Source organism: Miniopterus natalensis, chromosome 8 (assembly GCF_054644295.1).
Source record: "Miniopterus natalensis isolate mMinNat1 chromosome 8, mMinNat1.hap1, whole genome shotgun sequence".
Lineage (NCBI taxonomy): Eukaryota > Metazoa > Chordata > Mammalia > Chiroptera > Miniopteridae > Miniopterus > Miniopterus natalensis.
The window spans coordinates 39,646,017-39,668,050 of record NC_142088.1 but is presented as its reverse complement, the minus strand read 5'-3'; the positions used below and the strand labels follow the sequence as shown (position 1 = coordinate 39,668,050).

Below are 22,034 nucleotides of genomic sequence, written 5' to 3'. Positions count from 1 at the left end.
AGGCGACTGTCCCAAGGATTTCAGAGACACCACCACTCTCATTTCCAGCACCCTGCGGGAACCCAGTGAACGGGCCAGCACCCTCCCCGGCTCTCCTTACTCACTTTTTTGATATTGGATTTGGAGGCGGGATGAAAGTCCTTCTTGCACATGAAATTGGCGAAGGATTTCCCCATCTTGGAGGATGAGTTGGAGAACGCAGCCGCTAGATCTGAGAGCAACCTCGTAAACAAACTCTGCCGCCTAACCGGAAGTGCGCCTCCTGTGGCGGTGGGGACTTCCGGGGTCAAAGGTGACAGCTTCCGGCCTCTGCAGAACCACAGATCGCCCCTTTCCCTGTTCAGTTTGGGTTGCGCGGAGGCCGGGTGAGGGGCGTGCACCGGGGAGGGCCGTGCGCAGTCGAGGTAGGAAGTAGGCAGACGGCGGGGGCTGCGGGTCGCTGCTGCGCCCGCTGCAGTTTCAACGCCCCCAGTGGGGTGGGAGTGCGGCTGGGCAGCGGCTCTTACGCTAGAGGTGTTTGAAGTTCAAATCCTTTAACCCTGTGAACTCGGACTCGAGTTACCTAAACTTTTCTGCACCGATTTTCTCATCTGTGTTATGAAAGTAATAATTCTCTCAATATGTAGCACGCTCGTGAGGATGTTTCTGAAAGCAGTTGCTGACTAAAGCATATAAAATAGAACGTTAACTCTACAGGAGTGAGGACTGTCTTTGTTACCAGTTGTGCGGTGCCTAGAGCAGAAAGATGTTCAATAGACATTTGTTGAATGATAAAATACACACTGGGTGTTGGTAAGGCTCTCAGGGCCTTTCCTCCGAAATGGGCTAGGTGCTTTCCTAACTAGGCTGCATGCTTCCTTAGCTTCCCGTACAACCCATTGGAGTGCTCATCTCCTAGTGCAGCTTGATGGCCCTGGGACTACAGGGTTTTGAGGGGACATGACTGTTATAGGGGATCCACCAGCCAACTTCTTTTGCGGTTGTGGGTGTGATGCCTTTTGTGAGAAATTTACTCGTCTGCCAAATGATGATAACAGCTTTTATTTAAGTGTCTTCTGCGTTATATGCACTGTGCAAAACACTTTACACAATGTCTTACTAAATTCTCATAACAGCTCTATGAGATATTTACCAATGAGTCAGGAGGCTAGAGATTAAATAAGCTGCTTTGGAACACAAATAGAAGGAGATCCAAGAAATAAAGGTTGAAATACATACCAAAAAGAACAGAAGCAATTGTGACCACTCTCTTTCCATCACTGAGGAAAAGAGAAAAACTCAGGAGTTTCAGGTTGAAGTTGTTTCATATTTGAATAATTTAATTTTCTTTTTAATGAAACATTAGACTTAAATTTTGTTTTAAAAATGTTTGCATAAAGCCATTTTAAGGTTTGGGTATTATACAATAAAGGAAAGAAGGAAAATATAAAACAATGTGTTCATTTTGGAAGCAAAGTAAAAACTATGAGACGCTTAAGTGTTCTACTAAAATTTAGGATTTAAGATTTTTCTGAATTACAAATGAAGACATAATCTTGATTTTAAATTCCGCAATGGGGGTTTACAAGTTATGGGCGTGAACTTCATCCCGGAAATATAAACAATTTGAAATTTTGTGGACATCTTTTTGTATTTGTCTGATTCAGTGGGTATGTTTCAAAATATCAGCCTTATCAATATAATCTGTGTGTATCCTTCTCCAGCTCAAAGGAGACCCCTTCCTCCTTTCTTTGAAGAAATAGTCTGTACACAATACTGAGACTTTTCAATAAGTTCTCATGATGAGAATACAAAGATTAATAAGACGTACTCTCAGCCCTCAAGGATCTCATAGTCCAGTAAGGAAACTCATATATGTACATAAATATAGTAAAATATGGACTTTACAACAGTAGGACTAGGTATAGGGATTCTCAAATAAATAGTCAAAGGTGACTCATGGAAGACTTCAGGAGAAAAAGATCTTAGAGGGTAAATTTGACAGATTAGAAGAAAGTACTTGTCATTGCCATTTTTTTACTGATTCTTCTACTACAAGATTCATTCCTAAGTCATTTTCTTACGGGTTTTTGTACTACAGTACATGAAGTTTAAAACTTCAACAAACAGCTTTTATTAGATACGGCAATAATATCTCTTGGTGATTAAGTAAGTCTTTTTGTTTTATATATACTTAAAATGCTTTTCTTTTTTATTTTGAATATTCTATATGATTTTCAGTTTAAAAATATGGAACCTTGTTCCTGTGACACTTTCGTGGCATTACCTCCAGCAGCAATTGAAAATAGGATTATTTTTGGAAAAAATTCAGATAGACTCTGTGATGAAGTACAAGAGGTAGTTTATTTTCCTGCTGCAGTTCACGATAACCTGAGAGGACATCTTAAGGTAGGTGAACTACATATTTTGTTAGCAATGTGTTTCTTTAAAAATACCATAAACAGTTGTTTCTGTCATTAGCTAGCTATTTGGCAGGTACTATAGAAGTTAAAAATTCAAGAATTTAAATTTGAAAAAGAATTTGAATCAAAAGTAGACTTGCTGATCTTTTGTGATATGGAGGAAGCTGAAATAACAATAATATTAATTGTTAATTCTTTGATCAAGTGTTTCAATGCTTGCTATATGTGAGCTGTTAAATAGGTCAGGGATTTAAAACCTGCTGTCAAGCTTAGAATTAGTAGAAGAATCGGGTGCATATACAGCTAACCCCACTATAAAGTGTGATGGTCTAAAAGTGAAATTTAAGAGCAGCAAGCTGTGACAGCAATGGAGAAGGAACAATTAATTCAGACTAGGGATGAAGGAAGGCTTCTCCAGGAGTTGGGGTTTCAGCTGGAGTTTCAGCTGGAATTTGATGGACAAAAAGGATTCTGATTGGTGTAGAGTAGGAAAAATCATTCCAGATTCCGGAATAACAGTTTTATTATCTGGGAATAAAATTTTTATTGAGACCAGTGATAACATTATCAACATGAATTTTATGTAGTCATTTGGTAGAATACACATTAATTGATTCTTTAAAATTTTGTATTAAAAATCCATTTAGCATAGAACTTAAAGTTTTACATTGTGCTTAAATTGCTAACATATTTTTTATATTTCATTGATATTCTAAATACTAAAATATTTTAAATGCTACATGTATTCTGTACACTAGGCCAGTTTTTTGTTTGCTGTTACTATTTAATCATCTTGGGTCCATTTCCACTCTTGTCTCTTTAGAATGTAAACTGGTGGTTCCCATTCTTTTCACTGCTGCAGATGGATGGGCTTCTATGGCAATACCCTGTGTATAAGGACTACCATATAGGAATTATATCCCTAACCAAGAAATACTAGAATTAAGATTGAGAACTGCTTCCTTAAGCTTCAACTCACATATATCTTCCTTTACAAAATGTATTAAGTTTTCACAATTAGAAACCATCTCTCTCCTGTGCTTCTGTTAGCCCCTCATCTTCATTTTCCTTCATGGCCCCCTATATGTTGTTGTGTCTTAGTTAATGTACAAATCTTAGTTTCTTGAAAGTGAGATTTGTACCTGATTCATCTCTTAGCAGAGTGCTTTATAATAGGAGATGCTCAGCAAATATTTGAATGAATAAATGCTTCAGGGTCACTTCTGAATATGTTTATGGGTAATGCCTTTATTATTGAAAAATTTGACTTAGTTATACTTCATTTATCTCTTTCATAATGGTCATGTTTTCTGATTGATTTTTAAGATTCTGGACTTGGACAACTTTTATTTTTTGGTTTTATGGTTGTTAATATGACTTTCTTTACAGTGTACTTACATAGAAATTGATCAAGTTCCTGAAACTTATGCTGTTGTTCTCAGTCGCCCAGCTTGGTTATGGGGAGCAGAAATGGGAGCCAATGAACATGGAGTTTGTATTGGGAATGAAGCTGTTTGGGGAAGAGAAGAAGTTTGTGATGAAGAGGCGCTACTGGGCATGGACCTTGTCAGGTTATTTTTCTGTTTTATTTTTTTTGCACTATAGAACTTGTCTAAGTTTTAAATTTTGGTGTAACTCTTACATATTTTATTTTTATTTTTTATTTTTTTGGACTTTGATACTTTATAGTATGTGTCAAAAATGCTTTAAAGTACTGGCATGCAGTGTAAAGACTCTCAAATATCATTAATTGGGAAAGGCTAAGAGTTGATAATCATGATTCATTGGCAGTACCTAACATATTTTATCAGACCATAACTAATTCTTACAGTAACCTCATGGGTATATGTTATTATCCTCATTTTACAGATGAGATTTCTGAGGGTCAGAGCTAAAGTAACTTGCCAATAAATTACGAAGTTGGAATTCGAACATTGATCTATTTCACTCCAAAATCTTTGTTTTTAATTCCAAACTGACTTCGGGAGGAATAGTTTCAAAGTTGGATTTCAGTTTATCTGTTAACTTGAAGGAATTTTTACTTTAAATATAAATACAAAATCTCATGTACATGAAATTATTTAAGCAAAATAATGGAAATTTATTTTAATCTGAGAACTATATTATTTTTATTTTAGACTTGGCCTTGAAAGAGCTGATACAGCTGAAAAAGCCCTCGATGTCATTGTTGATTTATTAGAGAAATATGGCCAGGGTGGAAATTGTTCTGAGGGTGGTATGGCATTTAGCTATCACAACAGTTTCCTGATAGCTGATAGGAATGAAGCCTGGATTCTGGAAACAGCAGGGAAGTACTGGGCAGCAGAAAAAGTACAAGGTATGGACAACTTTTCATCATTTGTTTTATATTAATAAATACTCCCTTGATTGCAGACATTGCATTTAATAGTCTTTCAAGATTTATAATTCATTGCAATAAAGGGTTTAACTACAGGGGAAATGAAAAGACTTTAAAGTACAATGGACGAGCACTATAGAGGGCTTTCTTGAAGAGGAGAAAAAGGCAGTGTTATCTCTTTTTCATGTATGTAATGTAAATTTTAAATAATGTGTATATATTTTCTATACAGTAGCTCTTGGCTGTTTTATAGTGCTTTTCCACTTTTTAATAACCCCATACCATTTCTTTCTCCTTTAACTTTGGGCTGAACTCCAAAATTTCATCATTATGGGTAAGGTAGTGAAAAAGGAGAGTGGGGAAGGGGTGGGGATGGATGTCTGTGGGTTAGTGGCTGGAAAGAATATGTTGATACAATAGTAAAGCATTAAAAAATTGGTATTATGGTAAAATAACACAATTGTTTTAGAATGCCTTGCTTTGTTTTCCATAGTTTCTTTGTGATCATTTATTCCTCTCATTTTTCAAGTGAGAAAATCCAGGTATGTGAAGTGAATTACTCAAGGCAGTGACTGAAAGACTTGGAATTTAAATCTTTCCATCCTGACTCTAAACAATGTTCTTTCATTAGAGTACAGACAGTCTTGTGCTCAAGCATGATCACATGCTTCTTGTGTACTTACCTCCTGGATCTCATGGTTTTACAAGGGAGATAAGGTACACATGTGAAAATATTAAATGGTGCATGAATGATATAGACACATAGGTGTTGTAAACATTTAGAAAAAGTAAAAGTCATTGTGAGCCAGAGGAGTTCAAAAAGGCTTCATGAAGGTAGCCTTGAGCTTTGGAGGATTTGGATGTTATTTGTCACAAAAGGTTGTTGTCCTAATGAACGTTTTATATTTTGCATGTATGTTTACTATACAACAGTAAAAAAAAGTACATATAATTGAATTTAGACTGTTTTTCTTATTGTGATAATTAGTCTGATTGTACCATTAAACACTTTTTATTTTATTAAATATGCCACTCTCAAGAGAAAAATGAATAAATGTATTCTTTTGAAAAAGATAGGCCCAGCTAGCCATCCAATGTGAACACAATCATAGAGTCTAATTATCCAGCTGTAGATTAATTTTGCCAACTGGTTTCTCTTCCTTACTAAATGATCCCAAGAACTAAAGAGTTAAACTGTAGGGAATTAACTATAGATGGAAGATTCCTCTCTTCTGTGTTTGTTGTATCATGACTTGTCTAGTTTTTGTCGTAAGAATACCTCAAGTGTGACTGCATTAATTGATTTCTACTTGGCAGACTGTCATTCTAAACCTATCTTAAAACATTACCAATTTTCATTTATCATGATATATTTCATTTATTATGATATCTTTAGCACAGGCTTTTATTGTTTCTTCTATTTTATAGTTTAGTTGAACATTTTGTTTGTAACTTAGTGCCATGATATTTTTGAAGGCCTTATATTTCTGTTCTAAACTTATTTATGACTATTTTAAAAAACTAATTCATACAAAAGACTAATATCTGAAATATATAAAGAATTCCCAAAACCCAACAGTAAAAGACCAACCCAGTTAAAAAAATGGGCAAAAGACCTAAAGAGACATTTCATCTAAAGGGATATTCAGATGTCAAAAAAGTACATGAAATGATGTTCAACATCATTAACCATTAGGAAAAGGCAAACTAAATCACAATGAGGTATCACTATACCTCTATCAGAATGGCTGGAATTAAAAATGACACCACCAAATGCTAGTGAGAATGTGGAGACTGGATCTCTAATACATTGCTAGTAAGAACGTACAGGTGCTCTGCATAACAGTTTGGCAGTTTTTAAAAAAAATCTAAACATGAAACTACCATAAAACCTAGCAATTGCAGTATTGTGCATTTGTCCCAGAGAAGTAAAAACTTATATTCACACAAGAACCTGTACATGAATATTTATAGCAGCTTTTCCCATGACAGCCCAAAACAGATGTCCTTTAACTTGTGAATGGCTAAACAAACTGACATACATACATACTATAGAATACTACTCAGCAATAAGAAGGAATGAACTGTTGATACATGTAATAACCTGAATGAATCTTTAGAGAATTATACTGAATGAAAAAAGCCAAAAGGTTATATACCGGATGATTCTATTTATATAACATTCTTAAATGACAGTTGTAGAAATGGATAACAGATTAGTGGTTGCCTGGGGTTAACGAGGGGCTAGGGGTGGGAGACAAGTGTGGCCATAAAAGGGCAACTTGAGTGATCCCTTTGGTGATGAAATATTCTATATCTTGACAGTATTAATACCAGTATTTTGGTTGTGATATTATACAAGATGTTACCAGTGAGGGGAACTGGGTAAAGTATACACAGGATCTGTCTATTACTTCTTACAACTGCATGTGAATCTATATTGCAAAATAAAAAGTTTAATTTAAAAAGTAATTTATCTTTTTGAATATATAGTAAATGCATATGGTGCAAAATTTAGAAGTCTGTATCTACATTTATATAGTGATTAAGAATCATAAAGTACAGATAGCTACACTATGTTAAATATCACTTTTCTTCTCCCTTCACCTCTTCTTCTTTGAAAATAGAGGGAGTTCGTAATATTTCTAATCAGCTTTCTATAACGACCAAGATTGATCGGGAGCACCCAGACATGAGAAACTATGCTAAGCAGAAAGGTTGGTGGGATGGTAAAAAGGAGTTTGATTTTGCGGCAACATACTCTTACATTGACACAACCAAGATGACGATTTCACCAGGCAGATACTGTGAAGGCCACAAACTTCTGAATAAACACAAAGGTAATTTTATCATTTAAATTATATCAAAATGAAAAGTTACATTTTGTGTAGATATAATATGGGTATGATAAAATATGTTTTTGAGGAATTATTCTTAGTAAAGATGTAGTTTTTTAAAGATTTTTTAAATTGTTTTTTAGAGAGAGAGGAAGGGAGAGGGAGAGAGAGAGAGAGAAACATCCATGTGAGAGCAAAACATCAATCAGTTGCCTCCTGCACACCCCCTACCAGGGATCAAGTCCCCAGCCCAGGCATGTGCCTGACTGGGAATCGAACCTGCAACCTTTCGGTGCCTGGGATGACACCCAACCAAATGAGGGACACCAACCAGGGCAGAAGTAACTCTTGATTTAGCAATTTAATTGTTTGTACTCAACCTGCAAACTTTGTACCCTGGTCAGCAGCTCAAATTTCAGTTCAGTTCTTTTGTCTTTAGCTGATGTGCCCAACACAAATCAGATGGAGATTTGGGCAGAGTTTTCTACACAGAATTCTTTAACTCTCACCTTTATGGTATTCCCCCTTCACCTCTTATGCCTGTGGTTGGCCTCTAATTCTTCAGGCCAGAAAGACTAAGTGTTTTACAGCTACCTGCCCAGCATTGCACAGCATTGGGCTTCCCACAGGCTAACACTGTAACAGAAAAAGAAACTTTCCCTGTGCATTTTCCCATCTTCCAAATGTCACCTCCTGTCTAGAATTTTTCTGCTTTTGTTTTCTCTGAAGAGACTTCAGGTAGTTGTTTTCTGCATTTCATTCTGAGTTTATAGTCATTTGAGGGAGGATTGTTCTGAGAGGAGCTTACTCAACCAAATTAAAGCAGAACTCTTTCCCATGTCATTTAATATTCTATGACATCATTTTACTTGTAAAAATATATTCACATGATTCAAAATTTAGAGGTACGTAAGAGTACACAATGAAGTCTCTCCTACCTACCCTGTCCCTAGATACTCAGTTCTTTTCCCCAGAGGCAGTTCCATAGTATTCTTCCAGAGATGAGGTACTCTTAATGAAACAAATACGTATGTCTATTCTTTTCCTTCTCAATTTTTTTACACAGTAGCATGCTGTACACGTCTATGCACATAACTTTTCTTTAGCAATATATAATGTAGATTACTGTATTTTAATACAGAACTTTCTTAGTTTTTAGACAGATGAATAGTGTTGTATTATTTTGATATCTTATCTCCATATGGTTGTATTTTAACCATTATTGTAAAGATTGATTTTATAAACCATACTTTAGTTAACAGAGTTCCTGTTGTTTAGGTTGTTTTTAGTTTTTCATTATTGAAATTTATAGCTTACATATAATGCCTCACATCCATGATTATTATCCTAGAATAAGATTCTAGAAATATAATGTGGGGTCAGAGCTTACGCATGCATGTTTTAAGGCTTTCAAAACACATTGCCAGAATGACCACCAGAAAAGTTCCGTCAATTTAAATTCCCACCAGCAATATTTAAGTGTTCATTTTATAATATACTTATCAATATGGAATATTATTTTTGTTTAACCTTGATAATTTTGTAGAAAGAAATGGCATGCTTTTGTTTAAAAATATATTTCTCTTTTTAGCAAGATTAGACATTTTTGTACTTACTAAAACTTTGTAGTTTTTAAATAAATTGCCTGTTTATTAATATATATTTTCCCATTTTTATATTCAGTTACTAACTCTTAAAAATAATTTATATGTGGGTGGGTGGATGGGGAGAGATTAACCTAAGAATTTATATGCATATATGCATAACCCATGGACACCGACAATAGTGTGGTGAAGGCCTGGGGGGGGGGGGGGGAGGCCGGTGCAGGGTGGAGGGGATCAACGGGGAAACAAAAAGGGGACATCTGTAATACTTTCAACAATAAAGAGAAATTAAAACATAAAAATAAAAACAACAATACATAAAGTGGAGAGGAAAATGTCAAGAATCCTAACTAAGGTTGCCCTAGCCAGTTTGCTCAGTGGTTAGAGCATTGGCCTATGGACTGAGGGTCATGGGCTCGATTCTGGCCAGGGGTACATACCTCGGTTGCAGGCTTGATCCCTCTGCCTTGGTCGGGGCTTGTGTGGGGGACAACCAGTCGATGTGGCTCTCTCATCAATCTTTCTCTCTTTCTCTCGCTCTCTCTTTCCCATCCACTCTGAAAAGCAGTGGAAAAAATATCCCCTGGTGAGAAAAAAAAAGCTAAAAAAAAAAAAATAAAGAATCCTAAGGTTTATGGTAATTAAACAAAAGGAAGAAAAAATAGAAAAAAAATTACAAATTATTCAGTCACTGCATCATAATAATTGATTCTGTTTTATTTAACTACAAAAAACTGAATAATATGTTTGAAATGCATATATGATTATAGTAATAGGTGCACCTGACATGAAACTTATTTTTTCCTCCCAAGTTTGAAGTACAGTTCATCCAGCTTTCTGTGCTTTGCCAAAAGAATAAATCTCTCTCCTGTACTTTTATAGAAAATTGTCTACTAGTACATTATGGTTAATTTTTTCCTATGATTTTTCTAGATGGAAGAGCTTACCAACTATCCCTCTCTGATAGCTATTAACTGTGCTGCATGAATATCCAAATTGTATCTGTATTCACTCATGTATTTTAAATAACTAGTTTAAATTGCAATAAAATTGCACCCCGTGTTTCGCATTCATTTGAGTGAACCCCGCCACTGAAGTCTCAGTACTTATTCAGTGCTTGCTAGTGGATTACTGATAGCTACCCTACTCAAGTGATCATGTAAATCCTCCTTTCATTTTGAGAATTGTAGGTTTTGAATGCAGAAAACATTTTCATAATACCTATATTACCGCAGTGTAATGGTTCTGACACTGTTTTCATTAAAACTTGCCACTTATAGGAATTTAGATTTGAATCATTTTAAAATCTCACTAGGTGCAGCAGCTATGTGTGTGATAGGTGCCAATGGTGGGCTTTTCTTTATTGTTTAGTTTTTAATATTAAGACTTGTTTTCATATGTATCTTTTCCCCCTCCTGTATTTTTTCAAATTTAAAAGAAAGATATTGCTCCTGTAACAAGTTGTTTATAAATTATTTTTCTTGAATTTGAAATCATAGCTGTACTATGGGGAAACTAAAAATTTTCTGTTAACATAAAACAGTTGGCCCTGGCCGGTGTCGCTCAGTTGGTTGGAGCACTGTCCTGTACATCAGAAGGTGGCAGGTTAGATTCCTGGTCAGGGCACATACCCAGGTTGCAGGTTCAATCCCCAGTCAGGGTGCCTGCAGGAGGCAACAGATAGATGTTTCTCTGCCACATCCATGCTTCTCTCTTCCTCCCTTCCTCTCTCTGAGATCAGTAAAAAACAAACATCATACATTAGCTTAATGGACACAGACTTTCAAATTGGTATGTTTTGTATGTTCAAGAAAATTAGATAAACAGGTGGAGAAATTTATCAGAGAACCAAACTCTGTAAAAGAGAACCAAATGGAAATAATAGAACTATAAAATTATAATAACTGAAATTAAGAACTCAGTATGTTGGTTTAACAACAAATTAGACTTAACAGAAGAAAAAAAATAGTACACTGGAAGATCAGTAGAAAAGATCCTGATGAAGACAGAGATATAAAAGTTTGGAAAATACAGATAAGGGTGTGAGAGGCATATGGGTCTCAGTGAAAAGGTTTCACATATGTGTAGTTGAACGTCCCAGCAGGAAAGGTAAGAGAAAATATGGAGGGGCAAAAACAATATTTGAAGAGATATTGGCTAAGAATTTCAGTCTAGTGAGAGGTGTGTCAATTTTATTGATCTCTTCAAAGAACCAGATTTTTGTTTCCAATGAATCTATTCTATTTCTATCCAATCTATTCTATTTCTATCCAATCTATTCTATCCAATCTATTCTATTTCTTTCTTTAAAAAAAAAAGTCTTTATTGATTTTAGAGCAAGGAAGGGAGAGGGAGAGAGGGAAACATGAATGATGAGAGAGTCATTGATTGGCTGCCTCCTGCACGCCCCCACTGGGGATCGAGCCCACAACCCGGGCATGTGCCCTGACTGGGACCGAACTGCAATCTGCTGGATCCTAGGTCGATGCTCAGTCACTGCGCCGCGCCTGCCCTTTCAATTTCATTGGTGTGTGTTTTTATTTTTATTATTTCCTTCCTTCTGCTTGCTTTGGGTTTATTTTGCTCTTTTTCTAGTTTATTAAGGTGAAGCTTAAATTACTGATTTCCACATTGGCTTTTAAGTTTTTCTCTGGATTTTTTTTGTGTGTGTGTGTGTGTAGTAATGTGAATGGGGTATTTTTCTATGAAATTTGCTAATTTGTTGTTTTTGATTTATAAGAAAACTTCAGTGTTTTCATTTACATAATGAAACACCTTGTTGATATCCTATTGTGGTAGTTTTAAAATCTATTCTTTTGGGTTTTTCAGGTAGGTAATTATATGTCAGTGGTCCCATTTTAATTTTCTAGTAGAATTATACTTTTAGAAATATAAACTTTGTACAAACTTAAATTAGGCCAGACAAGAAAAGTGGGGAGATGTACTTTCTTAAAAATTGAAGTCATTTTATTCATATTTCAGCTGGTTAATGGAGCAAAGATTGTAGAAAACTGTGATAAATGAAAGGAGGGATGTCCATTTTTTCTGAGTTTTCAGTCTGATGCCCCAAAGTTACAAGCATTGCCTAGGGAAGAAAACGTAGTCTTAAACATAAAGAATAATCACTGATGAACTGTCTGTTTATGACATTAGTCCTTATTAAAATGTCTTTCCCTACTTAATACTACCTTTCTTCTGCTTTACTGGCAGCATTTTTATTGCTCAGTCTCTTAATGATTACTCAACAACACAATACACAACACAAAATAGAATGTAAACTGAAAGTCTTGTAAAATATGGAAGATTTCAAGAAGCCCATGAAAGTAATTTTGGATAACTGCTAAGTCAAATACAAAGCCATTGACAAAAAATGAGGCAGAGAAGTATACTTATTAAGAATTGAAGAAAAAGCTGAGTACAATAACATGGCAAGTGCTTCAAAAGAAAATGATGTGAATATTAATGGATTAAGGACTTGAGAAACTAGATAAAGTCCTCAAATATTTTTGCAAACATTATGTTTAAGATTCTGTTGCAGTAGTTAAATAAAGTAACATTCTCTTACCATTTTATTGGGAAAATTGCACTTGATTCTTTCTTTGTTTTATGTATTAACGTAGTAGAATTTTAACCTAAGTATTGTTAACTATAAGCTTATATAAATTTATTTTTGTAATATTTTTGTTTCATTTTAAAGACTATCCTTTTCCTCCACTATTTGCCATGAAATTTTGATTCTCATTTTAAATGTGTTGCTTTAAATGGCTATCTTCAAAGGAAAGTTTTAAAATGTATTCTGAAACTCTTGAGGAAAAATTCTTTTTGAATTGTTAACTGTGCTTACCTCAGCTGAAATTGGATCAGGAGACTTTCACTTCTTTATATTCACAAATCTACAAATCTGTGTCTGTATCTATCAGTATCTCTGTCTTGTTATCTGTCTTTCTCTTCATTGCCTAGAACAGTTTCTGGCATTAAAAATGTGCTCAATAAATATTTGTTGACTTAATGAGAAGTAAACAGAGAAAAAGCCCACTCTTGTATTTAAAGAATTTATAACCTAATGGCAGAGCGAGGACCAATGTAGACAAAAGATCAAGGAATGCCTATAGATGGAGTCATTTCAGTTAAGCTTAGTAGTAAGTTTGCATTTGAAGGAGTTTTAATTTGATTCAGGAGGAACTGACATGTGAGAAGATGATGTTTTTGCTACTTTTGGAGGACTGTAGTGTGTGGGGTTAAGATTATTCATTTTATCATGATGTAGTTAGATCCCAGACTACATCTTTGACTATAGATATGTATAGGAAGGAGCAGAGCTGCCTGAAAGCATGCTAGGCTTTTAAAATTTTTTGATGGAAATGCCTTCCAGATACAGACTTCTGAGGCTCTTCTGTAACCATGGACATGTTGTGTTTGCTAAAGAAATAAAATAGATTTTTTTCTTAAAAAAAAAAAAAAAAATCTTAAAATATCAAACTTTACATGAGAGCAGAAAACAGAATATAATACTCTCTATTTTATCACATACAATGGACATTTAAACTTTTATAGCCTAGTATAATTATGCACATACAAATTCCATTAACCAATAATGTCTTTCACATGCCTCCATTCCTACTCAGACTACAATTCACACTTTTCCTATAAGAGTATTAATTTTAGGCACAGAAATTATTACAGAAAAAAATAATTTGTCATTTTGTAAAGACCATCTTGAATAATAGTATTGGAAACTAAGCACAGTATTCTCTTAATAGTTGGTTTTCAGAATGGATAGACTCAGATAACATTGTTATCATCAGTTCATTGCTAACTAAATGCACCTTAAATTTTTTGTAAGGTCAATGAGATTGAATGTAATTTTGCATTATTGATTCCTTCTTAGGCAGTTACATAGATTTTTGTACTTGCTCTAATGGTTTTGAGACTATATATATTTTTAAAAATATCTTTCTTGCAACAGTGGAATGAGTCTAACAGTTGTGATACAAAGTTTGTTTATAGTCAATCTCTTAATTTATACCTAGACTAATATCTCATTTTATATGTTATCAGTAGAGAAAGCAGTTCATATTTGCAGGATACCAACTTGCAAATTTATGCATATTTGATGGTTTTAAAAATTATTTCCCTAGGAAACATAACTTTTGAAACAATGATGGAAATTCTCCGAGATAAACCAAGTGGCATTAATATGGAGGGAGAATTCCTGACCACTGCAAGCATGGTTTCTATTTTACCTCAAGACCCCAGCCTTCCTTGTATTCACTTCTTTACTGGGACTCCTGATCCTGAGAGGTAAAGTCACAAGATACTATAAACCAGCAAGGGGTTAAGGGGTAGTGTAGAGTCTTTAGTCTTTTAATGATTTTGTCAGTTTTTGTTGTTGCTGCTGTTACACAAATACACAAATAATTTTTGGATGCATTTTCTGTTCAGGTTTTCGTCCACCATTTTCATATGTGCAAAATTGCCAAAACTATTCTCATTTTTGTTGGAAGAAATATTAATAGTTTCTTGTATGCAGTCATTCCTACATTTTCTTTCCCCAAGCACACTTAGCATTGTCAAGAAAAGAGTGTAGAGAGGTTTTCTTATGCAGACTTCAGTATTATAATATTGGATGATTAATCAGAATTAATAAAAAGAGTAAATGATGTCGTGTGCCAGATTTAGATGGCTGCTTATGCATTCACATCTAGAAAATACATCCATGTAAAACTTAAAATATCAATAGTTCAACTTTGTTAGGATTTATATAGACTATCTTGACTTAAGTCATTAGTATCTGTCACAAAACTTAATGCACATTACATTTAGAAATGATCTTATATTCACTATCTTTCAGTGTTATAGTCTTTCATATTATTGAAGGTATTTTCAAGAAAAGCCTGTGAACTTCTTATTAATACTGCTGCTGATTTTCTTCCAAAATCTTAATCCTCAATATGTAACAATGAGAATTATTCTTAACCTCTAAGGAATGATAATTTCACTTGACACTGTTTATATGACAGGCCTTTTGTTAAGTTCGTGGGAATACAAGGCTAACTGAAGCGTGGTCTGCTGCCCCAAAGGAGATCCCAGTATACCAGGGAAGACAGGCATGGCTATAACTAGTATGACGGGAACACATTAGTATGTAACAAATTAATAGAAACTTATAACTAGAGGAAACCTTACAAGATTTAGAATAATGTTGAATATTTTTATATCTCCACATGGCAATTTAATAAAAGGCTTTTTCTTCTAGATCTGTTTTTAAGCCTTTCATATTTGTGCCAAATATTTCACAACTATTGGACACCAGTTCACCAACATTTGAACTTGAAGATCCTGTTAAAAAGAAGCCACATTTTAAGATTAAGCCTGACAGAAGACACCCACTCTACCAAGAGCATCAACAGGCATTGGAAGTAATAGATAATAAGGAGGTATGATTAGACTATATTCTGTTTTATCATTAAGAGTAGTTTAAAATGTGAATCAATCCATATTTTGAATTTTAGTTTTCTTTCCCTTTTTCATATACAAATAGGTTTAAAAATAGTTTAGGTGCTTGGACTATGGTAGAGCTCTATTATTTTTTATCTTTGGTTAAAAATAATGGTTAAGAATATGTTGTGAATCTTTGAGAGAGATGTAGTATATTAAACATAGTTTCAGTAGCTATGTGTTATTGAGCACTTATGCAACAAGCACCATGGTACTATTACATGGAGTATTTCATTGAACCTTCACAACCTCTTTATGAGGTAGGTACTGTTATTATCTCCATTTTACTGATCAGGAATGAAAGACTTGGAGAGTTTAGGTAGCTTGCTAGTATATATCTCACACCCAAAATTACAATGCCACTAGAGGGCAGTTAACCAGTTTCTTACATAATGTTCTTAAGCAAACAGCCTCAGATTAATTTTAATTGAAAGTGCTTTAGGACCTCATTGATTAAAATAATAATAGAGTTGGAGCTTTTTTAAAAAATGATAAATGCTTATTATTTTAAAATGTAAGCATCATAGAAAATTATAGAATATTAACATATCACCCAGAATCTTATATCCAGAAATAAGCAGATGTACTGGGGGGGGAGAGCAGCTAGATGGATATACAAATAATTTTATAATATCTATACCTCTTCTGCCCTCTTCTCTCTTCCTTGGAGATTAAAAAAATAGAAGGAAATGGAAGGGCTACCTAAAGGTTTTAATAGAACCATCAACTGATTCTCTGCAGTGAAGGAAAATATTGGCCATTTTATACATTTTCTCACCTGTTCCTACCAACTCCTCATTTTTATTGCCTATAATTCCTTTTACTTCATCAAAGTAGATGCATTTATATTCTCTCTACATTAAATGAATTAAGTGCTTGTTCCTCTGGGTGACTATTTACTTTTGTCTGTAGTATGTTTGCAGAGTTGCCATGCCTTCTCCCACCCCCATCTTGCTTATGCTTAAAGCAGAGGGCTCTGTCCATACCTCTTATTTGCTATGAATTCTTGACACTACTCTTGCTTTACCTGGGTGCAGTTTGTTTTCACTTCTGACCTACAGTGTAAATACTTTTTTGTAGCCTGGTGGTGAGAGGCAAGCGTTTTGTTCTAGGAGTCCACTGTGTGCTGATGGGAGCCCACAGTCCACTGGGCCAGAGGTATCACCCACTGGCTTGGTTTATCCTCGATTCAACACAGTGCTGTGAAATATGATGAGGCCTCTGGTTTTTCCTGCCTCTGCTCCAGTTCCTCAGTGATATGTTTCAAGAGCGCCTGCTCTGGAGGGATTTCCCCTCACGCCTCCTCCCTGAGCAGCCTCCCCACTGCCCAAATTGCTTGTTAGTTCTCAAGAGTTGTCAGCTTCCTTTCCCCCTCAATACTGCTTCTGGGAGGTGAGTTTGGTAGACTTATTAAATGTTTGTTAAACTAAATTAAATTGCTGATTGACATTTTCCTAAGTAATACTGAAGTAAAATTTTAAAAGCTTTTACTATTTTAGGCTTTATTTCATGGGTATGAAATATTGATTGACAACACATAGTAGTGGAAACACAATGGAATTTGAGGGTAGAAGTGACAAAGTGTTGGGTTCTAGTCCTGGCTCTGAAAATAACTACTTTTGTGTCTTAAGGAGAGTCAGTCTTACTTGCAGTTTTAATTTACATTTCTTGATTACTAATGAAGTTGAAAATTTCCTATGTTTATCGGCCATTAGTATTTCCTCTTAAGAGACTTGCCTATTCTTTTCCTTAGCTAATTTTTCAATTGATTCTTGGTTGTTTTTGTCTTCTGAGTCAAAGAGGCAAACTATGTGAATAGTAAGTCTTTGTTATATTTCAAAATTTTAATCTCTATTTGTTGTTTGACTTTTTTGTGAAAAATTGTAAATTTTGTCAATTATACTTGTTAGTTTTTTCCTTGAAAGTATCTCGACTTCAGGCTTCAAAAGGCCTGCCTCACCTGAAGATAATTATAACTTCTGTATATTCTTCAAAAAAATATTTAGTTCTTTAATTCATCTGGAATTTATTTTTGCATATGCTATAAAGTAGGGATTCTAACTTTGTTTTCCAAAGAGGTGACCAATTATTTTAATACCATTTATAGGCAAATGTATTTTTTTCTTCACTAATATGAAATGAAATTTCTTCAGAAAAAAATTGCATACAGTTTTATATTGAAGTCCGTGTTAAGGTTAAGAATCTTTGTTTTGTGGTATTCTACCCCATAATGGTTCAAATTTTTAAAATTATGCTCAGTTTATAGTAACTTTCCTTTTAGTTGCTCCTTCCCTTGAATATTATTGTTATATTTCCTTTGTGTAATCTGATAATATTATTTTTAAATATAGAAGATCCAAATTTATAAAAATAACTCAGCCCCAATTTTTAGCAGCATTCCCATATAAGTAATACCAGATTTTCAACTGTCCTATTATTTGTCTTTTAGGTTTCTTGCTTATAGACTAATCTTACATAATTATCCTTGTCTTTTCTACTAAAACTAACTAACAATTTGGAGTTAATAAATTAACTCAATCTTAGAGCAATGATTTTTTCCGAAAGAATTTTATTCCTTCTATATCTAAAGAATAGGCAGAGGGGAACCAAACCAGAAGTAGAAACCAGGATGAACAAACCTTGCCTGGAGAGGTTGGTCAGACTTGTGAGTGTGTGTGTTTATTTATTTTTATTTTTAATTGTTCAGGAAAAAGCCAAAACAATGTTGGACAACATGAGGAAACTGGAGAAAGAACTATTCAAAGAGATGGAATCAATCCTTCAAAACAAGCATCTAGATGTGGATAAAATTGTTAATCTTTTTCCTCAGTGTACTAAAGATGAAATTCGAATTTATAAGTCAAATATTAGTTCATAACAGTTATATAAATGGTCAGCAGTCTTCCTCAAAGTCAGAATCAGTCACCTTAGTAAATGACATAAACATAGTGTGAGCAGATATTATTCTTTAGTATCATTCAAGTGATAGCTTACCTATTAAAACTGCATATACTTGCTGAAATATAGAGAAAGAAAATAACATTGAAATTAGACACATACATCATGGGATAGCCAGCTGTTACATCAGGTACTGACCTGTGTTGTTGTTTTTTTGTAGCTACAATAACTTTTTACAAATCACATATTTAATTCTGCATAAAGCATGAAACACTAAAATAATGCATGGATTTATGTTTATTATAATTATATATTGCCCTCTCAATTACCAGAAAGAAAATATTTCTTTAGTAATGAAAAATATTGTGTCACATAGTGAGTTTTTTTGTGCTTTAGGCAACTATTAACGAGCTCTAAGTGTTCAGATTTACATATTAAGTCTTATTATAGTGTATTCATTCTGCAAATGTACTTTTATTAAACTCAAATATGCTCTATGTCAAGACTTGGATGGCCAGTGGGGCCTTTAGCTCTAATTATCTAGCATTTTTTTGGCCATACCCCTTTGTAGGCTTTTATGTTAATATTTTTAGAAGAGCTTGTCTGGGAAATTAGGAAATGGGATAGGGAACCAAGACCTTAGGAGATACCATTCCTGTGTCTCAAATTTCTCTCATCTTTTACTTCTGTTCACTTAGTGAAAACAGGAATAGGAAGGAGATAGTAAGAATGAAATAGAATTATTAGTGTATTATGAACATTAAGAACATTTTAATGTATAATGTATCGTGAACATTAAAAATGAATAATAATTTCTGCTCAAAGTTTATAAAACTTTGTTAAATTATATTGAGATTACCAAGAAAGACTCAAAGTTGCAAATATAAACAAAAGAAAAATCCAACTCAAAATAACATATATATTTATTGGTTTCTAGAAATGTCCATGTTAGGTATTTGATTACATCATATTTATTAGTCACTATCATTGCAACTAGGATTATTACTAAAGTAGTGGATATATTTTAAAAGTACCCAGGAAATTGTTTTTTTAAAGTTCTCTCATAAAAACCATAATCTTCCTGATTTTGCTCTTGTTTAATACAGGGCTGCCATTAAAAAAATAAAAGATAGCTGTGTCAAGTTCTCAGTTAATTCTGTTTGTCTTAACATGTGATTCAGTAATAGGTTCTCCCTAAATCATGAAGACTGTTGGCCAAACTCCATATAACTCCCCCCTTTTAATATACCTCCCTCTTTTTTAATACATGAGGAACTAAGGGTAAGCAATTCATTGATTTATCCAGGGACACATACTTGAGTCTTATTCCTCTAAGGCCAGCTCATTTTCACTTTCTCTTTCGACACCGCCTGAGACCAAACTAGCACCATCTTTCACCTAGACAACTGCAGTTAACTGTTCTACACCCTTATTTCTTCTTTATTTCCATCCACATGAATCACTGCAGCCAGAGTGATCTATTAAAACTGTAAATTTAATAATGAATTTCCCTCCTAAAACTTAAAAAAAAAAAACACCTTAATTTTTAGAGCAGTTTTATGTTTAGAGCAAAACTAAGCAGAAAGTACAGAGCTCCTGTATCCCCCGGTCCCATTCCCTCCTACCACCCCACTATCAGCATCCCACACCAGAGTGTACGATTGTTACAACTGATGAACCTACATTGACACATTATCACCCCAAAGCCATAGTTTACATTAGGGTTCACTCATTGTACTTTCTGTGGGTTTGGACAAATGTGTAATGACACGTATCCACAATTACAGTATCACACAGAGCAGCTTCACTGCTCTAAAACCCTCTGTGCTCCACCTCTTCATCCCTCCCCTTAACCCCTGGCAACCACCGACCTTTTTATTGTCTCCAGTTTTGCCTTTTCCAGAATATCATAGTTAGAGTCATACAGCATCTCTAGCCTGCCTGCCAGTCTTTATTGTTTTTCAATCCTCACCTGAGGACATGCTTAGAAGAAGGGAGACACACACACACAGTGTGAGAGAGAGAGAGAGAGAGAGAGAGAAACATCGATGTGAGAAACATTGATTTGTTGCCTTCTGTACATGCCCCAACCAGGGAATGAACGTGAAACCCAGAGGTGTGCCCTGACTGGAATCGAATTGGCAACTGTTCGGTGCACAGGATGCTGCTCAACCCACTGAGCCACTCTGGCCAGGCTGCCTACCAGTCTTGATGTGGCTCCTGTTTTAAATCCCTAGTTATAGGACTTCCATTCAGCTAGATTTCAGGCGGTTCAGGCGGTTGTTTTGTAGTTTAGTTGCAATTCTGACGTGGTTGTGGGAGGGTTCTAGTACCACGTTTACCTAAGCTGCCATCTTCACCAGAAGCCACCAGTGTTTTTGAAAATTTCTGCTATGCTGTTTTTCAGTTACCTGAACGTGTCCAGTTTCTATATCATGTCTGCAGTCTCTGCTGGCACGTTCATTTTATTTGCTCCTTTTTATATAAGTAGTTCTTTTTATCCTTAGAGTTTTGCTGAAACATGACTTCCTCAAGGAAGTTTTCTGCACATCACCTGGTCAAGTGTCTTATTACACATGCTCAGAGCCACGTGATCCTGATCACAAGTGTTACTATATATGTTGAACATCTGTCTCTCATAGTAGAATAGAAGCTTTATGAAGACAGGAACCATATTTTTCCCCTTAGTTGCACGCTCAGTGTTCAACACTGTGTCTGTACAAGCTCAATAAGTATTTTGTTAAATGAACATTCAAGTACTGATGGAAAGAATTCATACAGTCCTCATCTGTAAAGTTAAGAAAATTAGGTAGACAATCAATCTGTACAACTTGATAGCCTTTGATAAGCCTCAGGTCAACCTGTTGCCTTTTTCCATATTCAGAATAGGAATAAGGAGGCCCCTGCAAAAGGCAAGGATTATTATAAGGACATGCAAATTAATTTATTAAACAGCTTAGGACACTTTCATTCTGTAAATCCAGTATGGTATTTGGGCTTTGTTACTTAAGTGGGTAAGTAATGCCTTGTGGTATATTTTAGAAAATTTAAGATTTTCTTAAATTTCATGTGTTTCTTAAAATATATAGTAGCTAAAATTAAGCTTTTTGGGGGGGGTCTTCCCTTAAATGATGTTTATTATTTACAATTATGTAATAAATCAAGGAAATAATCTAATAAACTGAGTAACTTAGAGAAAGCTAGTTTGATCTTTGATGAAAGCATTAATTTATATATTAATCTTCAACCAAAAATTTTGCCTTAGAAATAAGTATGCAGGGCTAGGATTTCATAAATTTAGTGCCTACTTAAAAAATTTGCCAGAAACAGGTTCTACAGAGTGAACGTTTTCTCTTTTTAATTAATTACTTCAGGCTTTTGTCATACCACTTGTAGAAAATTATCATTCTATCTTTTCCTGAAGACTGGTGATAAC

General features: G+C 34.6%; 2 protein-coding genes across 4 annotated transcripts in view; one reads left to right on the top strand and one right to left on the bottom strand.

The window, feature by feature from the left end:
• CIRSR (corepressor of RBPJ and splicing regulator) overlaps positions 1-274 on the bottom strand; it is a 32,759-nt gene extending 32,485 nt beyond the window's left edge. Inside the window, 1 exon segment of the mRNA XM_016205900.2 lies at positions 105-274. Within this exon segment, the coding sequence (XP_016061386.2) occupies positions 105-176 (72 nt within the window). The 5' untranslated portion in view covers positions 177-274.
• Positions 275-325: 51 nt separating this feature from the next.
• SCRN3 (secernin 3) lies at positions 326-20,624 on the top strand. 3 transcript variants are annotated; one of them, XM_016206093.2, is made up of 8 exons: positions 326-404; positions 2,221-2,388; positions 3,792-3,973; positions 4,541-4,740; positions 7,389-7,601; positions 14,341-14,503; positions 15,459-15,639; positions 18,408-20,624. In XM_016206093.2, exons 2-8 carry the CDS (start codon positions 2,230-2,232, stop codon positions 18,576-18,578), a joined length of 1,269 nt encoding a protein of 422 aa, XP_016061579.1. In that variant the 5' UTR covers positions 326-404; positions 2,221-2,229; the 3' UTR covers positions 18,579-20,624. The 3 variants fall into 3 exon arrangements, with proteins under 3 accessions (XP_016061579.1, XP_087675890.1, XP_087675891.1); XM_087819764.1 differs by lacking the exon at positions 326-404 and having other exon boundaries at positions 2,174-2,388; XM_087819765.1 differs by lacking the exon at positions 326-404 and having other exon boundaries at positions 2,298-2,388; positions 3,845-3,973.
• The last annotated feature ends 1,410 nt before the right edge of the window (positions 20,625-22,034 follow it).

Coding starts and splice junctions, on each gene's coding strand:
- SCRN3 (XM_087819764.1), top strand. CDS start 2,179: ATGCTTTTCTTTTTTATTTTGAATATTCTATATGATTTTCAGTTTAAA. Junction 2,389..3,791: donor ACCTGAGAGGACATCTTAAG/GTAGGTGAACTA, acceptor CTTTCTTTACAG/TGTACTTACATAGAAATTGA. Junction 4,741..7,388: donor GGCAGCAGAAAAAGTACAAG/GTATGGACAACT, acceptor CTTTGAAAATAG/AGGGAGTTCGTAATATTTCT.